The sequence below is a fragment of the Falco naumanni genome, chromosome 2, assembly GCF_017639655.2.
Source record: "Falco naumanni isolate bFalNau1 chromosome 2, bFalNau1.pat, whole genome shotgun sequence".
Classification (NCBI taxonomy): Eukaryota; Metazoa; Chordata; class Aves; order Falconiformes; family Falconidae; genus Falco; species Falco naumanni.
Genome location: NC_054055.1, coordinates 5,787,719 through 5,810,468, shown reverse-complemented (window position 1 = coordinate 5,810,468; position 22,750 = coordinate 5,787,719). Strand labels below are relative to the sequence as shown.

General features: G+C 45.2%; 1 protein-coding gene across 6 annotated transcripts in view; it reads left to right on the top strand.

Annotated features, from left to right (window-relative positions):
* TENM4 (teneurin transmembrane protein 4) overlaps positions 1-18,485 on the top strand; it is a 358,763-nt gene extending 340,278 nt beyond the window's left edge. For 3 of the 6 annotated variants that reach the window (XM_040584319.1, XM_040584315.1, XM_040584317.1), the window contains 3 exons: positions 1,870-2,012; positions 11,486-12,240; positions 12,698-18,485. In XM_040584319.1, coding sequence (XP_040440253.1) covers positions 1,870-2,012; positions 11,486-12,240; positions 12,698-12,707 — 908 coding nt within the window. In that variant the 3' untranslated portion in view covers positions 12,708-18,485. Of the gene's footprint in view, positions 1-1,869; positions 2,013-11,485; positions 12,377-12,697 lie in introns of those variants that run through there. The other 3 variants (XM_040584321.1, XM_040584318.1, XM_040584316.1) reach the window with 1 other exon arrangement.
* Positions 18,486-22,750: the final 4,265 nt, after the last annotated feature.

Genomic DNA, 22,750 nt, shown 5'->3' with positions numbered 1-22,750 from the left:
TTGGAAAATGGTTCCTGCACCAGTGCTGACCTTCAGTATTTTACTTTGTTCTCCTGACCACCTGGTCCACAATATGTACATCAAAGGTCTTCATTTCAGATGAGAAGGATTAGGAAGCAGGCTGGCTTAGCGCTAAGCAAAAAAATAATCAAATGAGCCTTCTAATTTATTTCCCTCCACCCAGCCTCTCTGTTTCAAAGACACTCCAAAACCAATCTGTACGTTGAGTGAACAGAAGTGTTTTTATTACAGAAATCCTCCCCCTTCCACATGGATTGTCACAAGGGCTTTTTGGACATCTGCCCAATCACAACATTTTGGCCTGTAAGAAAACAAGCAACAGATAGTGTGTTTGTTTGGCTCCTGGCTCTCCAGTCATCTGGAAGTGCCTTATTTGCCTCTTAAATCCATAATTTCTTTTCCGACCAACTCTTCAAAGCACTCATTTAGGCTCAGGGGGAATAGAGAAAAAATATTCAAAGACGTATATTTGATTATTTAAATTGATCCCTTTTTCAGATTGTTTCCACAATGTTTATTGAGTTTAACAAAATGAAAATCAAGCCCCTTGCACATGCAGCTCGAAGCAGAGCTATCACCAACACAATCCCAGTTACATCCAAACATGTAAGACCCCTGGGAGCTGATATTAGTTAAACTTTACCTTCATACCTTTATTTTTTCTTGCAATTGCTATTTGTGTGCCAAGAGCACACCATATTGCTTGGAGACTGTAGCAGGTGTGTCCTTCTCTAGAGTTCAGCGAACGCAAACAACGTGAGATCATCAAATGCTCTGAAGTTAAGGGGGGAAGCGATGCTGATCCCAAGCAGATCTAGGAGTTAGCCAGCCTCATCATTATTTCCTCCAGCAGATTAACTGTCAGCTGCTATTCCTAATAGCTGTGCAATCAAAATTCAGGGGAGACACTGTAGTGTACTTTTAGGTGAATGCTGGAACAATGTCCCAAGTGGCTGAGTTTTCCATCATGTCCCCTTTAGTGCCCATGGTCCCCCTTCCGCATTGGACAATAATTTATGGCTTGTAGCCAGCAGTTTTCTCACCATCCATGGTCTTTTTCTAAGAGGTTTGTGAAAAGTACCCAAGCGAAGTAGTCTTGTATCTGTACGCTTATTTTCACTATAATGTACCTTGCAGGTAGTGTGGAGGCTGATTTTAAATATCACTATAAAAGATGACATGCAACTTTACACTGGTTTAATACTCAAACTATCTTCTTATGAAAAATGCCAAGAAACTCAGGACTGAGGTGGAAATGCCATGGAAAAAGCAGCGTATATGTCTAGAGCCTCTTCCATGAGCACCTGTTAAATCACTGTGCTGTTCGTCCTAGCTGTCCTGGTATTCTGGCTCACAAAGCTCTAAATTTAGTCTTTAGCCTGCAGGCCCTTTGAGTGTCCTCAGGAAGAGAATTATTGTGGCTGAACGTTCAGAGCTGCCTGTAGGACTGGACAACGCTTCCCATACAGCTGGAGCATCTCAGCCTCCAGTTAGTGTATTGTTGTTCCTGTGCATCTCCTGCATACCTTAGAGCAGTGCCTGGTTCCTGCTGATGAAGTGCAGATGTGGAGTTGGCTTTGGTTTGGGCCATTTGGTCACTGCCAACGCTTCTGTTTCAGACCTGGGAAAGTGCAATTTGGACTGTGGTTGGAGGTTGAGAAGCCCAGCTTTGTCACACAGTTCTTTCAAGGACTGTTCAGGTGTGGGCTTTTCACACAAAGATGACACTCGTCATTTTGGCCAGACTGCTACAGCACCAGGCACCATAGGGTCCTCCTCTGTGCCTTCTCCTGGGTAATCCTGCTTGAGAGATCAGATAATCTGATTTATGCTTCTCTTCCCTTCCAGATGTCAACAGTTGGCTGCTCACCTTTGGGTTCCAGCTACACAATGTCATCCCCGGCTACCCCAAGCCAGACATGGATGCAATGGAGCCGTCCTATGAGCTAATCCATACACAGATGAAAACCCAAGAATGGGACAATAGCAAGGTGATCCCTGCAACTCCATACTGTATCTCACACACTTCCCAGCAAACTATCCAGTTGCAATCTTTATTAAACAAAAAAACCTTTCAGCATATTATTCCACATACACTGGGAGGTTAAAAACAAGTCAGTCCCCATTACAGTAATGAAATCTGACTCAATAATCACACCTTAAGTTCCTTACTGATGTGGTATTTTTTCCTGTGTTATTTTCTGGTGGTTGTTCAATGCAGTGGTGTGTTACTTTCTCCCACAAGAGGCCACGGTATCACATATTGCACACTAAGTTCAAGGCCTTTGCACCAAGGATTCTTGGAAGTGAAAAAAAAAAAAAAAAAAGGCAAAAAAAAAAAAAAACAAATCCTGATAAAGAATTAGTTTCTGCAGATTTTTTTCTATAAACTTATTCAGTCTGGTTTAAAATGTCTTAAACACGTCCCATTACTTCCCTAGGAAGCTGTTCTGCATTGCAGGGGGTCTCACCAGAAAGAAGTTTTAGATGATAGTTAACTTTCATTTTACCTGGCTGGGTTTAATCACTAGTCACTGTGTCCTGCTTTTAAAAACAGGACTGCATCACAAGCCATTTTGGTAGATGCTGGCACAAAATTCAATGATGAAATTGGCAAGAAAAAGGCTTTTACAGCCCAATCATTTCCTCCTCTCTTGCTGCTAGGAATTATTCAGCTGAAAGATGGAGGCAACACTGTTAAAGGTTTGCACACTGGGTCAGGATCAGAAAGCCCTGGGTTACTCCCAGCCCTACTGCTTATCAGTTGTATGACCTTGAAAAAGTCATTTACTTCTTAGGATGCTCTTTCATCTCCGAGCCTGATTTTATTCTGGGGTTGCTTTCATCTGTTTAGTCCAAATCCTCTTTAGTCCGAGTACCTGCTTGCTATTGCGGTGTATTCAAACATCGCGAGAGCCGTGACGCACCAACATGATTAGGGATATCAGGATATGCTCTTAACATTTCTGCTAACAAAATTAGAACTGTAGGAAGTGGAACCGGTTCCAGCTGCCTTCCTAGCCTCTTTATCTATGAGTTCACTGAAATCTCACTGTCCTGCAGCAGATTCTTGAGGTCCTGTACATATTAAACCAGGATGTAAAATACAGTGTCACATTTCCTGAACCGCAAAAGGTATCACTCAGACGTATGAACAAGATACTGCGCATTAGTAAAACAGTCATGTGTCAGCCCATCCTTGGTACTCCGCCTCATAGCTATGGTGAACACAAGCTAAAATGTACCAGCTTCAACTTCAACAAGAGACTAATATTAAGATCTATCACTTTATAATAGAGGGGGACCAAAATAACGATGCCTTTTGCTACCATGACTGAGAAATGTGCTTGAAAACCGTTACACCACAGTAACTTGGTTGTGTTTTGGACCTTAGAGACTCGGTTTTTGTTCCTTGCTTACTTGGATTAAACAATAAAATACTAATAGAGATTATTTCTGTAATGAGAAATAGCCTCAGGATTTTTCCCCCTTTCTGATGTGACACATTCTCCCCAGGCAAAGCTATAGAGAAGGCAAACTGGGAAGGCTCATTCAGAAACTGCACAAAAGATTGTCTCTGAATTTTTATGTGCGGTAGATACTAACTCTCACAGAACCACAAAATAAATTGTTATTATTATTATTATTATCATTATTTTATCATTAGTTCATTATTATTATTAGATGTATTGAATAGCCAAGTAACTCGAGTGACAGCTTGACATGAAGACTGACACTTGCTCATTACAGGCAGCTGTGCTGGAAATAAAACCAAGGAGCCCTCCCTTCCATCCACCCATTTTAGGTGAATCTGCCTGAATGAGCAGTAAGAAGAAAAGAAAATCTCCACATCCCTTTCAGGCTTTTAAAGCAAGAAGCTGCAGTGAGGACTGTGCAGGGACCTGCTTAGTAAAAGGGCTTTGTGCAGCCGTTGTGCTTCCAGATGAGTCACTTCACACTCAGCTGTAGAAAGTGGAATTTAACCATTGCAGGCTGTTTCATACTCTTATGACAGCAACAAAACATGAATATTTTTATTTTAGTCGACAGTTGCAGGATCACGCTGTGAGAGCAAGTGGCTCTCATGCTATAGAGCTGGATTCCCTTCCTTTCTGTCACACCCAGCATTTTGTAGGCATATATTTGCATAAAATAAATTCATTCACATATGATTCCTGAACACGTGATCCATTTTCTCTGAAGCCTATCTGTGCATCCAACACTGATGTTCCACAGGCAGTTCTGTTCACTCCCAACCCTTCCAGCCGCACATACACACTACCAGACAGAGTCCAGCCCTACTTCCTACTGGTTGTCTTTGTATTTATTGATGAAGCATGTGGAAGAAAATACAAACTTTTGACAATTTCACATAGCAAATGGCAGAATTAAACAAAGGTAAATGGAAGCACAGGAAATAATTTCAGATAATAAGTCTGATCAAACTGTGAAAAGGTCTTCCAAAGCATATGGAGTAAGCTCCAGAGCTTTCATCATTTAAAAGTAGCCTGGGCAAGGCACTGGACAATGCCCAACCTGCTTGCAATCCAGGGATGGTCACTGAATGATGTACCACAGTGTTTTCATCTCCATGTCTTCCGATCCCTGGATTCTCTGGGTCACATCCCTCCTTGAAGTAGACCAAAGTAAATTTGAGCTACTCCACTGGCTTTGTTGATCAAAGCTGTGGCTCAGAAGAGTAAGTTGGGGTTTTTGTCAGAGCAGAACAAATAATAGGAGCACAAGAGCAAAGCAACTGACTCCACATAAATGGCTGCTTTGTATCTTTCCGGAGTGGATAACCAGAGGGCCCTAGCATCTCCTTCCAAAACACTGTTGGTACTTGCCTTGCAGGGCTGGAAGATGGGAGAGATAATTCTGACTTTGAGCATCCACCAGCTCAGAAACAGCCAGCATGTCATAAACCTTGCACTAACCCCCTGCAGCTCTGGAGTGACATTTAAAATCCAATACTCTGTTGTGCAGCCCTTTCTCCCCCTCTCCTCCCTGTGACCATGAGGCTGTCACTAAATTGTTTGTTGAACAAGTTCAGTGTTATTGGCCACCAGGGGACTCTGGGTGACCTCTAGCATATTGTAGAGCTGCTGCACCTGAATCCAATTTATCTTCTTTTCCCCCCCCCCCCCCCCCCCTTTTTTCTTGTTGAACTGTCAGGTAATTGGTGGAGCCAGAACAACCCTACTTGCAGGGAGGGGTGTTTTCGAGTTGACACTTATATTGTTAACTACATCATATTATTAACTACTCTTCTCTCCACCCCACAAGCACTGTGCTTCCAGGAGGGGTCATGTTTTCTGCGGTGTCCATTACAGGCTGTGCTGGAGGAGCAGCTTTTGGCATCCCTTATGGAACAGCATTTTGGAGCCAAGGGCTGATCTGGGATGCTAAGCCAGGGAGTGAGCTGTAGGGCTGTGCTTTCTGGCAGAGCTTCTCCCAAGGACAATCTGTTTGAGGGACTGGCTCTGCCAGTGTTCATCATTTAGGGGGGCCATCCTGATATTGCGAGTGCTTTGTCCAGGGCTTGGGCCATTATGCTGTCTGCACATCTGTCCATCAGCCCCTAGTTAAGTTTTGCAGAAGTAGTGGCCAGCTTTCACTGGATCTAATGTGCAGAAGGGAGCTGAAGCCTCAAAGACATTAAGCTCTTGAAGCTTTATGAAAATAGATGAGCAAGAGAAGGCGGCAAATCCTCTGATTTCCCCACAGATGGAAATCTGCTTGATGAGCTCAGCCTCATTGTCCCCCCGCAGCTGTGTACACTGGTGGGTGTACAGAGACCTGTCCTCTAAGCCCAAGGGTTAGCACTTGTGTTTAGCTCAATGCTAACCGATCAGCGTCTCCAGCACTGGCCTTGCTGGCCATTCGCACACCTCCATGTCCCACCTGCGCTGGAGGTTGGCGGGCCTGTTACCTCTCCAACCAGCAGTGCTGCCATGCTGATGGGTAGGTGCCTGGTAGGCTGTTGTGGTGGATGGGCTCCTCCTCCTGTGCCTCACCCAGGCAGGAGGCGGTGGGGGTCATCTGAATGGGGACTCATCTTCAGATGATGGCCAGGTGGAATGGAGGGAAGAGACTGATTTCTGCAGAATGGTTTTGTTAACAGAGAGTGTGCAGGTAAATGGGAAGGAGTTAACGGTGAAAAATGTTTCAGAGAAGTCATAACTTCCAAGCCTTCCGGAAGAAGTGGCTTTCTGTGTTCTAAGCCATATGGTGGTAAGAGAAACACCTATCTGTGTATAATGGCACAAGGATATAAAGAAACTTGGAAACATGTTTCACGTATTTCACATCTTGGATCCTTGATGGGAAATTAAAGCTTTCAGTCTCACACTGGAAGGCGGTATTTAAAAACAACAGATGACAGTATCTGGCTATGGTATTTTGAATCCTCAAGAGGTGCCGGCAAAATGCAAGAGGCTATTCAGAGATCTCTGTAATGTGCCGTTCTCTTGAGCTCTGTGCAGCAGCGAACAAATGATGAAGGTTGTTCCCTTCTCTCCAATGGGTTGTTACTAGATAAAGTGAAATGTCACCTAAGGACATCTGATTAAAAAACTACCGTGAGGAAAAACAAACCCAGCATATTTGTCACTCACATCTAGCAACAAATATTGAAATAAAATAACTATTAATTCCCTTCTTTCTTCTGTAAAACAGGTTTTATAGATATCTTGGTTTACAATTGCTAAAAGCAGCATTGTTTTGTAGAGAATACCACATGCCACTAAGCCTTGGATGGAGATTTTCTGTTTCTCTTCCTTGCCAGTTCATTAAAATGAGTTCTAAGATGAAACAGAACTGGTAATTTCAAAGTCAGGGATGCATTGCCTCTTTGTACTACACATAATCTGTTTGCCTCCACCCCCTTTATATTCACAGCAGAGCACACAAGCTAGCTGTACTCTGGTTTGCCTGAATGTATTGGTTTGGTTTTGGGTTTTTTTTCCAGTTGGATGTGTTTGCTTTTCCTTTCAGAAAGTGCTGTTCCCAAATACGCTCTTTTACCAAAGAAAGGCACTCAAAAATAATTTCAAAGTCATCCTGGGCTCATTTTCAAGATAACATACATGTGTTTAGTTATTGTAATAGTTAGGTGATGATGATGTTCAGCATTACAACTTTGCATGTGTCTGATCTCCTACTTCCCTGTGTGACAAGTGATGAGAAGAGCCCAGAAGGCCTGTAACCAGTCCCCAGTGGAAAACTCTTTGGGTGTGATTTTGTTCTTGATTAAGAGATTAAGATTAAGAGACCTGAATTTAGGTCTCTGCCTGTGAGCTTGGTATCCGAGCTTCCATTATAGCCAGCAGAGATCTACAACGAACAGGGTTGCTAGTACCAGGTGATATACCCTAGAGTTTCCTGGACTCCCTCATGTCTACAGCATGGATTACCAGCACCCTTCTAGAGCAACAACTGGTGGCCCAGCAGGGCTCCTCATGGTGTCAAAAATGATGTTCAGCACCACCCATTTGGGCGAGTTGCCAGTGGAGCCCATAGGACAGTTGAGACAATCAGCTCCTAGGAGGTAGGATTGAATTTCAAGACTAAAAGATGTAGATGTAGGTGTCTCCATGTGTGGAAGATGTGTGCACCCACTGTAATCTGTCAACGTCTGGTTGATACAGACAGTGGAGCTCACTTAAAGGGCTGTCCACCCGCTAGGCATTAATTTTAGACCAAGCTGAACACACTGTAGACTCCGCTGACTGTGCTAAGTAGGGGTTTGATTCAGTTGCCCGTACAGGGGCCAGGTAAGCAAAGTAGCTTTCAGGTAATACTCCAGAAGGGCAAATATCTCCCAGAGCTTCAGTTTCTCACTGCCCTGTGTGGATGCTGAAGGCATTCTGGGGCATCTCAGATCCCACTAGGCATCCACGTATGGGCAAGTGAAACAGTCCTGCAGTCAATGCTAACTACAATGTGCGTGAGAAGTGGGTGCCTTGAAGGCTAGGACAGCCACAGATTGACAGGTAAATGCTCAGTTTCTTTGCCAATGAATGTGGTTCAAGCCCTCAGCTTCACAAACCTCCACTTACAACGCCTCTAAGCAGGCCACGTGACTGGAGGTCAAGAGATTCCTAATTTTTTGGCTTCAGTCAGCCATTTTATCTCTGTTTTAGCCACCAGAAGGTGCCAGTGACAGTCATTCAGTTGTACATGCAACATGAGAAATGCTTTCCCGGTATAGAGGAGAGGATGTCCTGGATGGAGACCGAGAGGATACCAACAAGGCTGTTGGCCTCGTATCCTGTGTGGGTGTCCTTAGGCAGGAATTGACAGTGCCATTACTTCTAAATCATGTGTAATTCCTTAAACCTCCAAGTCCTGCCAGTAGCAGTGTGGGTGCTGCTTATTTTCTTTCTAAATGGCATTCAGATGAACACTGGAGCTGTGGAAATTGGATGGCTTCACATAATATCACAAAGGCAGTATGCAACTAGATCAAGAAAAGTATTCTATTATTAGGTCATAAATTGTGGGAGGGGGGAGGATTTAAAATTCAGGATTTCCTTTTATAACTGGCAATTACTGATCTGAAATTCAAAGCAATGGAGAATTTGACAATAAAATGGAAAAGCCAGAAAGTCCCAGGTAATGGGTTATGAAGCTTGAGGAAGGTAGATCATGGCACAGCTGCTGGCTGTGATACCTGCTGTATCACAGCGTACCATCCACCTTGAATTAATGGCAAACCCAAGGACACCATCCACTCATATACTCTGGTGTACAACAGTTTACCTCACAAGACTCCCTAATCTTATTGTAGATTATGTCTCTACAATTAAGCAAAAGAAGTCTAAGACCAATCCCTGGCCCTGAGGCTAGGTAGAAGTGACCTGGAGAGTTAGGAAACATGTATTGGAGAAAGCAGTTGGATGAATCCAAAACCAAACCAAAAGTTAAAATAGAAATTACTCAGTGTGAATAAGAGGTTCAATACAATGTCTCACTCTCTTTAGCAATATTTACTTTTAAAATTTTATAAAATAATATTATTTATAAAATATTTATTTTATATTTAGCAGTATAAACATATGGTTATGAACCATACGTCCCACTTGTACAAAGCACAGTAGATTGTTATATCACAGTGTCTGCCTTGCAGCATCAGTAGGTTTTCAGAGCTCGTTGCAAACTCACTTTTCATTTGGGATCAGAAGAAAAGACAAGGGAGTGATGCCCAGACATGCTGGTTTGTTGGAGCAACCTAATTTCGAGGCATGCGCGGGGATCTATACCTAATAATGTGCTCAGAACTGAAAAGTCACTAAGAGTTCCTGCAGCTCATCTAGAATAACGCAATGAAGACAAAACAGAAGGGGTGTGTGTGGAGATTTCTGATAGAAGTAATTCTCCCATGCCTAATGCTGTCTGACCTCCCAGAGCTCCCTTTGCCAAGTTAGATGGTTCAATTGATTCCAGAGACCCTGTATCGCTCAACTGCTGGTAAACATGGTGATGTGTATCCAGGTGGTGATATATAAATGATGGTAGGACATAGCAATGTAGCGCAGAAGACCTCATCTACATCCTTGAGTGAAGGAGCTCAGACCAAATGGTGATTCAATGCGAGTAATGAGAAGTACCTTTTCCCATCATTTGCAAAACTTAGTGAGGGGAGCTGGAAGAGCAGTGTGACATTAAGAAGTGGGACCACCTAGAGTCAACCCATATGAGATGCACCTGAGAAGAATACCTGCCCATTTAAACCTTTTTTGAAGAGGAAATAGCTAACCAAGGGTGTGTAGTATACACTTATTTAGAACAGTAAGTGTTTCATGGAGCCTAGGAACCTAATTGCTTCATGTCCATCATCGGTGACATCTACATTAATTATGTCCATTGCCTGCATAATTAGAGCACTTGTGCAACTGGCAGGGGAGCTAGGCTCCTCTCCCTATCAGGCTGTTAATTATATCGCTCTCTAGGCTGTGTGTGAGATCCCCCACATGCAGTATGGGGAGAACCAGAAAGAGCTCCTTTCAGAGGTGACTGGTTCCTGCTCCAACTACTATGCTGTTAATCAAAAGCAGAAAAGGAGGAGCTATGCCAGCTCACTTGGCACTTTGAATAAAAGTCAGTCCTGGGTATTTTAATGCTTTAGAACCCGAAACATGCTCTTGAACTTGAGTACCTCTGTTCCCCTTACAGTTTTCCCCTTTATAGATCAAAACTGCTCATAACCTCTGAGGGAGTTGCAATGCTAAATCCTTTGTTTTATTTCTTTAATGCTTTGAGACCCTTCCCTGGAAATGGCCACCATGGAATTGAGGGTTTATTTCCCTTCTCTCGCCAGGTAACGAGTCTTAGTTGAGAGGTCCATGCTGAAATGCCTGCATCATCTGAATTGTCTTCTTGCACCCAGGGAAGGATCTGAGCCTTTAGCCTGCAGACGGTTTAAGGCGATATCCTTCATAGATGTTAAATTTCCTCGAAATAATTGGAGGGCAGCAAATTTCTTTGTAGCCTATTTCTAATTCTGGATGTCATTACATTATTGAACTGAGCCGTTAGCAGTGCCAGGAGAGTTTTGTCATAGCATCCTCTAGCTTTTGTGAAATCTGAGCAAATAATTGTTCATGAACAGGGGTCTGTAAGAAGCCTGCACTGCCATGAATTGATGAGAGCATTTCCAAAGACATTTTGCAGTAATGATGAGCTGCTGACTCGCTGTGTGCTTGCTCCATTATATGCTAACAGCAAAAGTGACTTTGTATCGTACCTGACTACAAATGATCCCGGCTGTTGTCTCTCAGCGGTTCTCCTTCAGTGTAAGCCAAAACTTGAGCAACAGGTGTGACTGGCCTTAGCTCAGGGAGCCTGGCACATTGTAGAGGGTTTGCAGGAAACAGGACTTGGGCTTAGGACCTTCCTAAATTTTTGAACAACTTGCTTCGGCCAGATTGAAATGGGATCTAGAGGGGTAAAGGTCACTTTGAGGGTTGTACTTGTGACGTAGGGCTTTTGAAGGTAGCACAAGGAGTTACAAAGTGAAGACAAAATAGAGGGAACTTTTAGAAATGCTTCCACAATTTTTCACAGAAAATCTGAAAGCGTTTTGTAAAGCATCCTGGCCACAAAATGAATTATTCCTTATGTGCAGATGAAGACTGAAGCACAAAATAATTGCATGTCCAAACCAGATCCTCATACCACCAAGGCAAAAAGCCCTTTTCTACCTCTGCATCCTTCAGTCTGTGAGATTAAATACAGTTTGATTTATTGAAATAATGAGCATTAGGGGGAATAATCTGACAACATGTCTCTTCCATTAAAAAGAACTAACAATCTGAACAAAAGGTGGTAAGGGAGAAAAAAAAAAAACAAAAACGGAGCTCCTCATCAGATGTTCTGCTGGTCTCCAGCATGCTAATAATGCCTTTGGGTCACCAGGCTTCTCTTTCTAATAAGTCTTTCTCTTCTTTCTCTCCCTGCTCAGTCCATTTTGGGGGTCCAATGTGAAGTCCAGAAGCAGCTGAAGGCCTTTGTGACTCTTGAGCGCTTCGAACGGATCTACAGCTCCAGCATTGCCGGCTGCCGGCAGGTCAAGAAGAACAAGAACTTTGCCTCTGGAGGCTCTATCTTTGGCAAAGGCGTCAAATTCGCCATGAAGGATGGGCGCGTAGCCACTGACATTATCAGCGTGGCCAACGAGGATGGGCGGAGGATCGCGGCCATCCTGAACAATGCCCATTACCTGGAGAACTTGCACTTCACCATCGATGGGGTGGACACACATTATTTCATTAAGCAAGGGCCGTCGGAAGGTGACCTGTCCATCTTGGGCCTCAGCGGCGGGCGGAGGACCCTGGAGAACGGCGTGAACGTGACAGTGTCCCAGATCAACACAGTGCTGAGTGGAAGGACTAGACGTTACACAGACATCCAGCTCCAGTATGGCGCGCTGTGTCTGAACACTCGCTACGGGACCACCTTGGACGAGGAGAAGGCCCGCGTCCTGGAGCTGGCCCGACAGCGCGCTGTCACCCAAGCTTGGTCCCGGGAACAGCAGAGACTGCGGGATGGGGAGGAGGGTATTCGCTCATGGACAGAAGGGGAGAAGCAGCAAGTGCTAAACACGGGCCGTGTACAGGGCTACGACGGCTATTTTGTGATCTCAGTGGAGCAGTACCCCGAACTCTCAGACAGCGCCAACAACATCCACTTCATGAGACAGAGCGAAATGGGCAGAAGGTGACAGAGAGGGTTGATGCGGTGACTTCTTGCCAAAGACAGCTACTCTTTTGTGGCCACTTACCTGACTGTGTTGTACTCAATCCTTTTTCTAAACTGAACAAGGCGGGGAGGGGGGGGGGGGGGGGGGGGGGGGGAGGAGGAAAATAGAAAGAGAAGGAATAATACAGTTGCACTGTAACTCATGCAACATTTTTTTTTCTCTTTAATTTGGCCTTCACACGGTTTTTGCAATGAACAGAAGGTATATTTTGCCGTAGTGTGATCACAGTGGAATTTACTGTCTCTTGTCCTTTTTTTCGTTTGTTTTGTTCCCCTCCCTCCGTCCCCCGTCCCCCCCATCCCCTTTGTGAGGAATTTGAAGTGGGGAGTCGTCAGCGTACATACTTAGGTGTGAAGTGCGAAATGGGTGTCTGTGCTAACTTGTGTCATCCTAACCCTTTCTGATTTGGGGCAGGGACAGATAGCCTTCCACCCGAAACATGGGGAGCCCGCGACGTTCTGGAGAGCTCTTCTCAGAAATAAAGGAGATGGAAGACGACGCTGATTCCGATACTCTGAAAGTGACCGTCTGAATCATGTGCCTCAAAAGAGACCTTATAAGTAGTTTTCACGTTTCACTTGGGACATAAAGTGTTTTTCTGGGGGCTCCTGCTGCTGAGCAGAAGTAGATTATAGAGGCAAAGGAGCTGATTATATTAACTTGCAAGATGATTCTCTTCCTTCCTGAACTGGAATAAAAAAAGAAAAAAAATCAGTCTTTTTTCATTATGAGAGTAGATAATTTTGGAGGTTTTTTGTGTGTGCACAAATCCTGGTTTTAGTTTAAAAACCTAGCAAAAGCCAAGAAAGGGACTCCTGCTCTATTGAGAAAAGCTAAAACAAATCCTCTCTCTCATACGTAGAGCTGTTCTATAGGTGGATTTAATGCACCCATGTTGTACATTTGCTAATGGCATAACTTCATTAAATGTATAGTGTTTCAGTACACGAGGCTACGTGTTTAACAGTCCACTGTGCTGTATCTGATAGAACCAATTAATTTTTTAGGAAGCTGATTTGAATTTTAAAGTAGTTATAGTATCCCAGTGACATACCACTGAAAATTAGAGCAAGCCAAACCTTGCTTTTCCTGATTCTGGAGCTTGTATTTATTGGCTGGGAAACGCAGTTTTGAGTAGCATGCTGGCAAGTCGTTTATGACTATGGCAGATAAATGTCTCCCAGGGACTTTGGCAGCAGGGATTTTAAAACGTTTAATAAGTAGCAACAGCTTGTGCGTGGTGGGACAAGAAGGAGAATATTGGAATCAACCCTCTCGCTGTTTCTTACACAAGCTCGAATTAAATGGAGAGCCCAGTTGACTGTTAGCAGTGAAGGAGGGGGAGGTTGAATGGAAATGCCCACTACAGAGGGGACCAAGTGCTTTAATAAGAAACTGCTGACAAAGTTACTCGGCATGCTAATGTAATTTGTATTCACGTAACCTCTGTGCTCTGGTATTTGCAAGAGTCCTTGAAATTCAAGGGAACAAGGAGATGAGCTTAGCACCCTCTTCCCTGCCTGAAACAGTCCTGCGGTAGGAAGGGCCATTCCTGCATGCAGAGGTGTTACCCCACCTCCTGCTGGAGCTGCGGATGGAGATGGCCAACCCTCATCCCAAATAGACGTCTCTATCACACTGACACTTGCGCATATCCTGACTCTTAAGAGCTCTCACCATGTCTCTCTGGGAACATCTCAGTTGTGGTTTTTTTGTTTTTTTTTTTTTAATTTTATTCCATCCACTTTGGTTTTTGCTTCCTGGTTCTGCAGAGAGATAACCCAAGACGCGCAAATCCATGCCAAGGCTGTTTCCATACTCAGAGCCCTACAATGCACCTGGGTCCCCAGAGCCAGCTCTTCTGCACTCACGCCACCACCACTGACATCCTTCAACACAGCCTGATACTTCTCTGCAGGCTCTACCCTTCGAGATAAAGTGGGGGAGTATGTTGGGCACGCAGTCCTCAAGCAGTGAAACGTTGGCAGCCCCAGTGCTATTGCGGTTTCCCCATAGATGCTGGCTGCCAACTCCGTCTGCCTTGCCTGTCTGTTCCAGGGTGCTTGCCAGGAGGAAGGTGATGGGATGGAAATTCCCCCAACAGACTGTTCCTCCTCCAGTTCCCAGTCCCTAATACCTTTGCCTGTGTGGCCATACCGACCGGTATGGTCCTGATTTTCTGATGGTGCCTCCTGCTTGCAGTAAGGGTGACGATGCTGGTGCTGGGTCCTGGTGCTGTACTCTGAATCGCCCCTTGCAGCACACAAACTTTATTACTTTGGCAGGAGTGAATCGCAGGCAGCTGGTCTAGAAAGGGTGTCCAGCTCTAGCAGAGCCAGCTGGGAGGAGATACGTTGGCCGGGCCAGCTCTAGCCTTTGCCAGTGGAGCAGTTGCTTTGGGCAGCTGCCTGCTAGGGATGGTTAAAAGGCCGTGGCACTATCTCCTGTGTTACTGGTATCAAACTCTTGGCAAGTCTTGGTTGCCCTAAGGATGTGCTGGCAGGGATTAGGGGCAGTGTTAGCCAAACCTGCAGTTGCCACCTACTCAAAAGAGGCATCATCCTCTTCCCAGGGCTACCCATCTCCCTGCTTCCCCCTCCCTGAGTCACACCAGGGACAAATCTCTCCCAGAACCTCAGAACCTCAACCTTGAGACAGCTTTGAGTGTCTAAAACAGCATACATGGAGCAAAAAAGACCTGCAGGACACCGAGTGAAAACGTACAAACCCCCGGTGAAGACCTGCAATGCAGAGAGAGCTTGACAGGCATCCCATTTACACTGCTCCCCTCCAAGCAGCTCCAAAGAGAAGTGGTGCTTCTATATCCATCCCCGTCCATGTGTTACAATGCTAAGAGGAGTACTGCAAGAGTAAATGGGCCACCTTTCCATGCAGACAAGGAAAGGGATTTGAGTGTGAAATATTCATACTGGAAGCCTGCCGGCCTGAGATGGCACGTCTACAGCCTTACACAGACTCTTCAGGTTATTACATGAGCTAATGACTTTGAGGAGTTTACCCATTTTTCAAGAGTCTGATGGTCCCACCGCACACATACAGCATGCCTGGACCCAGGAGCCATCCCACTCTGCACCTTGGCAAAGGCAGCTCGGGTTGCATTTCTCAGCATCCTCAAGCAGCGGTGGGATGCAGCAGTGCCTGTCTGCCTGCCAGGTCCGTGGGGGTCTTCACCTGGACCTGCATCCAGCGGGGGAACTATGGACATTATGTCAAAAAAAGAGGGAAAAAATATATATGTAGAAGTATATATATATATGTATGTGTTGCTCCTCTTTTTATCAAAACCAAAACAATTGAAAGAAATGGCTGCCTAGTATTGGGGACAAACCTGTCCAAAGACAGCTCCTGCATTCCTGAACCCACAGCCTCTGTGAAAGCTTTTCACTTGACCTAAATGATAAAACAAGAAACAAACATTTTCAGTCCTGAAGCCCTAAATTTACGTCTTTGTTAGTGAAAAATGCTTTTTCTACAGGACTTTAAAGTGCATTCCCATGGAAGTTGCAAGAATGGGCTGAGAACATAAACAGCCATGCCCTCCTCAAGGGACTGCACTCTGCTATCCACAAGCATTTCCATTTAACTGGTGGCCCCATAGCCCCTTCCCAGCCCTTGCGTTGCCCCATTTGCTTCCCCGTGGGGCCATGCTGTGGCTGCTCAATGCTACTTGCTTTGCTTGTGGGCACGAGAGTAGTAGATCCGTGCTTCCATAAGACTGGGAGGTCCTGGATGCAAATCCCACAGCACTAACCCCCGCATCGCATTGCACTTTCAAAGGCCAGTGGCATGCAAGACCATCTCCAAGGGATCATGTCACTGTGGTCTCACATGCTTTTATGGCTTGACTTCGAGAAGTCACTATTGTCTTGACTCCCAAAAAGAGGAGTTGCTCCTCCAGCAAAAGGAGTTTCCCTTCAAAATGCAAAGGCGTAGCTTTAATTACTTCGAACTCCTCGGCTGGTCTCCAGTCCAAAGGGTGGTGGGAAGGATGGTGACCAAGTCTCACAGCTCAGAGAAGAAAATTCAGCAGTCTGGAGCAGGGGCTGCAGCTGCCAGTGTGAGCAGTGGGTAAGGACCAACAGCTCAAGCCCTCAGTAACTGGCGCTGGTACTGAAACATGCTCCGTTTGAAGGGACAGCAGAGATGGGACCAACTTGCTGTGGCATCCAGACATGCGCCAGTGCCATGAGGGCTCTGCAGCTGAAAAAAGTCCTGCGTGCTCAGCCCAAGGGGAGAGGAGCAAGACTAATTTGGTATCGCTAGAAATGCCACAAAGTTTGCTTCCTCCAATCTCTTTATTTTATTTATTTTTTTTTCCCCTTTCAACTGAAGATTGGAACTTGGAAAAATCATTAAGCAGCAGTGACCGGAGGGAACCACACAGCTCATCATATCTTTGTCATCACAGCTATTGATCAGAGCCACAATGAAAACGGGCCAACAATTCTAAACAACACCAGGCAAGAGCCGATGAGACGAAGGTTGTTAAGAGCCCCGGTGCTTGATTTGGGTTTAAAAGACACAGATGATTGGGAGCAGTCCCTGAGACACCATTTGGCCATAACTTAGAAGCAGTGAGGGATTTCTGTAATATATCTGTAGTTGCTTTATCGAGCGTAGGGATCAGCGTGAGATTCTGCTCAGTCTATTATACAGACAGTGTAACCAGAATAAATCAAAATTGTTTGAAAAAAAAATAATCTAATAAAGTACTTTTTCAGCTGTGACTTGTAAGTGTCACCATGATAGATGGCAGTGCAATCCATTATGCAAAGACAAGGCTCTTAACATGAAATTTTAGAATTCTATTTTACAATTTACAGAGAGGGCCCCCCTCATATTTACGGCACAGCAGTCTGTTTTGATTCAGTCTCTGCGTAATTGAAACCAGGGCCAGGGATCTTGGTTAGTCCTATGGCCACTTTTAAATGGGGAGGAGAAGTAAGCACCTTCGCATTCATAACGGAGCTGAAAAATATTGCTGTCCTCATTAAATCTGATTCGCTTTATCTCTTCGCACTTGTCGCACTGCCAAACATGGGAAACACAGACACGGTGCCTCCATGCCGGAGCTGGGGTTTGGTGGGGTAAAACCATTTGGCCGCCAGCATCCTCCATCCTGCAGAGAGCATTGCCTGGGGCAGTTTTGCTCCTGTTGTTACAGTCCTCCACAGGAGAGCAAGCTTTTCAGCATCTCTCTTTAGTATAAACACTTTTTTTCATTATGGTCACTACATAGCTATTTGAATCTGCCTGTTACACCGGAGAATTTTCATGAGTTTTGTAAAAAAAAAAAAAAAAAACAAAAAACACAAAACAAAAACCCAGAACACCAGCTTTTTTGTGGATTTTTTTTTTTTTTTTTATCCCTAGGGTATATTTAAATAAAATTACTTGCAACTGAAGAGCAAAATTTAAACGGACACCATGGGGACATGCAGCGCCCTGTCCAGGACCCCCCATCTCACTCCTGGATGAAGGGCCACCACGTGTCCCAGGGGCCATTTCCTGCAGCGCTTTTCCATCCTCTGCTACACGAACCAAAAACAACCCAGCCCACCCAAGGGAAACCTTTTGTGTCTCTTGCTTGCTTTCCTTTAATTACTGTAAAACTCTGTGTTCCTGACAAAGTATTACATGGCTCAATTGTTAAGTCCCACCCCAGAGGTCAATGCTTTCCAGGCAGGGCAGCATAGACAACCACAAGTGAAAATTAACTAAAAATATATATACATATATATATATATATATATATAATTTTTTTTTTCCTCAGAGCTGGAAACTGTTCAAGCAAACAATAGAACTTTCCAAAACAAAAATTAAAACTTTTGGACAGTTCGTGGATGTTGTTGAAATAACCAATCAAAGATTCACACTTTTCTATTAAAAACAAAAAATGTTTATTTTGTGTGAGGACTTCTAATGCAGCTCCAGCCGAGAAGAGGACTTTGTATCAAAGCTGCATCTGTAAGCCCAGCACTGAAGACTCTTGTCATTACCCTGTGTAATAATTTTCCTGAAGTCTGGAACTAATTTTTTGAGAAATTTTTTTTCTCAACACTTTGTGTTTCTAATACTGTATTCTTGACTGTGTAAATACAACCAGGCTGTAAATAAGTGCAGATGTAGATACCTTCTAGGAAAAAAAAAAAGCGAACAGACAGAAGTGACCATGTGTAGCCTTCGGTGACAAATAAAAGAATATTTTGTGTTTAAATAGCGCTTATTTTTTCTGTGAAAATGTGTTGAATTTTTTCAGCTTGGCTGTCTAGTCCTTAGGTGGGAGATGGACCTGGCACAGGAGTTGGGCAAAATGTTCCCCGCTCCTTGGACCTGCACCTTCAGGAGCATCCCTGCCTGTACACTGGGTGCAGGATCGCAGGTGCCCCCCGGGGCTTTGCTGATCCAGGAGGGAATGCCAGGGATTTGAAACATCCCTGATGCTCTGGGGAAGCCCCATCCTAGCAGAAAGGTAAGAAAACCGGGGAAACTACACTGTCCAAAAGAAAAGTGATACCACAAACACACCCTCCCAAAAATGTAGAAAAATCAAGATACCGTTAGATTTTGTGATATGTCCGGCAGAGACGTGTGCCTCTGACGCTTGTTCATCCAGAGGGAGAAGAAATACTGCTGCAGCTCTTGCTTCAGTGATCCAGAGAAACCCTCCTGTGATCCTTGACACTCACTGGTCCAGCCCTGCTGGTGGATGGTTCTGATGCTTCAGAAAAAAATTGAGAGTAACTTTAGAAACCATGGTTAGATGCATATTGAGGGAGATAATCATGCATGGTCCTCGGGGACAACCTGATGGGAAGATGAAGCATAGGACCAGCTGGCAGTCACTGGACGAGGAATGAGGATTCCCTCCGTGGCCATCCAGATTTACTGCCTGGGCACAGCTCTGCTCTCCAAAACCAGGTGATACTGGGTCTTGTAGGACTAAAAGTAGAGTCAAGCATTGCTCAGTGTAATTCCCCTCCTGTGAAGGCAGATGTCTGTGACAGGGCAAAAAAATGGTCTCTCTCTCTCTCCTCTGGCCCTAAACAGAGGCAGAGGGACCAGTTCAGCCTCTTTGTGTGTGTGCACCTGAAGTTGGGTGAGAGGAGTCCAACTGCTGGTGGATATTAGCACGTATGAGGTTTCCCTAAGGTTTCCACCCATTTTTGGCCCTTCCTGTGGGACGCCACCCTCCCCACCAGCACTGCCTGTTTTGTTTCAGGGCCAAGTTCCTCAGCCTTCAGCTTCCACCCACCAGACCTGGCGCAGCTGGTCCAGCCGCCCCACGAAGCAAATGTCCCCCTGACACCAACCAAGTCCCTTCTTTGCTGTCCCTTTGCTACCCCGAGCAGGATAAATTCCTCCAGCCTCATGGCACAAAGTCTACTTTCCAGCTTCTGGGTGGTTTTGATTTTTCTATCCTCTGCCATGTTTGGCCACCTTTCTTTCAGCAGGAGAGTTTCACTTACCTTGTGCATAAAGGCAGGGTCTTGCTCCCATGCTCATGGGAGATTTTTATCTCCAACAAAGGTGTTGGCCCCTTCTTTCTTGCCCTAGAAAGTGCCTATTGAGATAGTTACGTGGTGACCTTGACACCCTCCCCTGAGCCTCTGGTTTCCTGTGGGTCTGATTTTCAGCCTTTGCTCCAAGACAGATGCGGTACTTTGCACCGAGCTGCTGTTCCCGTGCGTTTCCTCAGGCTGTGCTTAGCTAGGGGATTCAGATCACCCTGTGACAGCGACCTGCCCTCGCCGGTACCCGCTGTCCATCACTCGTCATGCCACCTGCAGTTTATCGTTGGAAAAGACCCTGCTTTAAATCATTGATAACTATATTGAAATGCATTCGACCAAGGTCTAATCCCCGAGAGTAGCCAAGGAAACAGCAACATTTTAAGTTGTCGGTGAACCAGGTTTGGCTCTGCCTCATGTGGTCATGCCAGATAAGACCAATGTTTTAATCAAAATATTATGGGTAGTAAATCAAGTGCTTTCGGGAGAGCCACCCTGCCATGTCAGTTTGATAGGCCGGAGTAGACTTATCACATCATGTTTTTGATGGGGGCCATAGCCCGGGGCCTCTGGCTTATCTTTCAGGACACTGCAAGGAGACTTGCTTTTAAGATGGGAGCACAGAAATTTTTTTTTCTGCTCTGCATTCCTCACAGAAAGCATCTAAGGCCTCAGCCACAGCCCACATCTCGTATTTAGTTGAAAAATGCTAAAAACAAAGAATGCCGATTATATTTGGATGGGCGGAATGGACATGCAGAGAACACAAGTGATGTGTGGGTCATCCCCATAGGTACAAGTGCTCCGGCCTGATGACCCTTCCCAGGGCCAAAACCAGGGCCACTGCCTGGCATAGTGCATCACAGCCCACCTGAAATATTGGTCTTTCCAGGACTTTTTAGCTTAGTTGATGGTGTATGTGCCCATGCAGCAATGCCATGCAACAGCCCAGGTAGGTAAATACCAGCTGCAGCACCCTCCCATCCCTCTGCCGTACAGCGTGGATGCAGCAATGCTGCACCTGCAGGCAACCAGGGTGGCAATCTCATGCTCCCAATGCCTTCAGCTCTCCTCCAGAAAGATGTAAGTTCAAGACACAGAAAAACTGAGCTGCTGCTGAGAGGAGGGACAGAGACATTTTTGCAAAGAATGACCTGCTTTGAAAAATTATCTGATTGTTAGCATGTCCCTTTGAAGCAACCAAGCTCAGTTTTTGTTGAAACATGACAGTTCTGGTTTGGACCAGTCATTTTTACATGGTGATCATTCGTAGAGAAATTTCCAGGGTGAGAGGAGCTCCCCTGAACACAGCCTGCTGAAACAGCTGTAGTCTGGGCAAGGAACTCACATGAATTACTGCGATTTTGGATGTTTTAAAAGCATTTCTTGGGTTCTTCCTGGAAAACTGCTCTGACCACCAGCCCACTGCATAAACCACAAGCCCTAGCACCTCATTCGCTTCCAGCACACTGTTTATAAAAACACGAGCTTTCCTAAGCCCTGCCAGCACATCCCTGTCAGGACTCATTCAGGAAAGGGTGGGGAGGAATATAGGAACAAAGCAAGCACTGCATCCTTGCGGTTAACAACCCAGCATGCTTAAGGCTTAAAACCAGCTCATCTCCCACTCTCTGAACAAAAGAAAACAGAACTGCAGCCAAAACCCAGCTCGGAGTTTGGACTTCAGCCCACCATGCTGCTCAGGCTGCTCGAGCGGCTCCACATCCACCTCTTGAGTCAAAAAATAGAGCTTTCTAACCCCAAGTTCAGAAAATATCTCCTCACCCTGGGGTTTCTCGGGCAGGGGAAGTTGGCAGCTAGATCATTAGAGTGAGCTTGTTCAGCAATACCGGCCCCGCAAGTGAGATGCTGCAAGCCAGCAAGACCACGAGGCAGCTTTGATTTCTGCCTCCAAGAGTAGGAGATGAGAGGGCTCTGTTGGCTCATCATTATGTTGTTATTTTCCATCCGGGAGATACTCGTGTCCTCTGGGACTTTTACATAACCAGACTTCATCATCCACCATCAATCCGAGCTCCAAAACCCTCAAGGCCTCAATTTGAAGCCAGAGTGTGACAAGCCTGGCAGAAAAGCACCCTTAACAAGCAGGACTGTTCATCAGTGGTACGGAGATAATCAAGGCAGTGGGTTAATAAGCCATGGCAGGTCACAGGCTGGCGGAAGATTGTGCGAATACACCCCGCGATGCAGCTGGAAAAGTGTTCATGAAATCACTTCTATAACTCTTCCTCCATGTAATCTGTGGTCCCAGATTTTAATGAAAAAATGGGCTAAAACTAATTTGCAAATGAAGCATATAAAGAAATAAGGACTTTGCAGTCATTTGCAAATAGCTGCACTTCACACCTGTGCTGTGTTTCCCCTTAGACATCTCCTCTGAGCTACGGAAAATATTACCTCCATTTTACAAGCAGGACTAGTAAGGTGCTGAGGTTAAATGTTTGGCCTGAGATCACACAGCAGGGGGATAAATAATGAAAAAGCCATGACTCAAAGACCCTGTGCTGCTCACTTGCTGGCGTGACTTCTCCTACGCTGAGTTTTCTTCTCTTTGTATCTCGTTACTTTGCTACCTGAGTCACGGCATTTTTAACTAGACCTGCGCCTGCACATCTGTGATAAATTATTTAAAAGGGGCTGGTTTCAGACTGCAAGGATCAAAGAGCATTTGGGAACAGCACTGCTACCCGCCATTGGGCTGGCCAGGTCTCTCATGGCTGGAGGTGAGCAGGCTCTTTCTTCTTCACACCAGGATGGGACTGAAACCCAGGGTTTGCTGTGTTTCAGAATTGCCTCTAGCCTTTGGGGAAGAATTGGCTGGTTTTGGTTCTCCGTGTGCAACCTTATCTGTAGGGTGGAGCTTGTTATAAACAGGAGCAAGAGGTTCAGCAGCAGCAATAATCTGGAGTTTCTG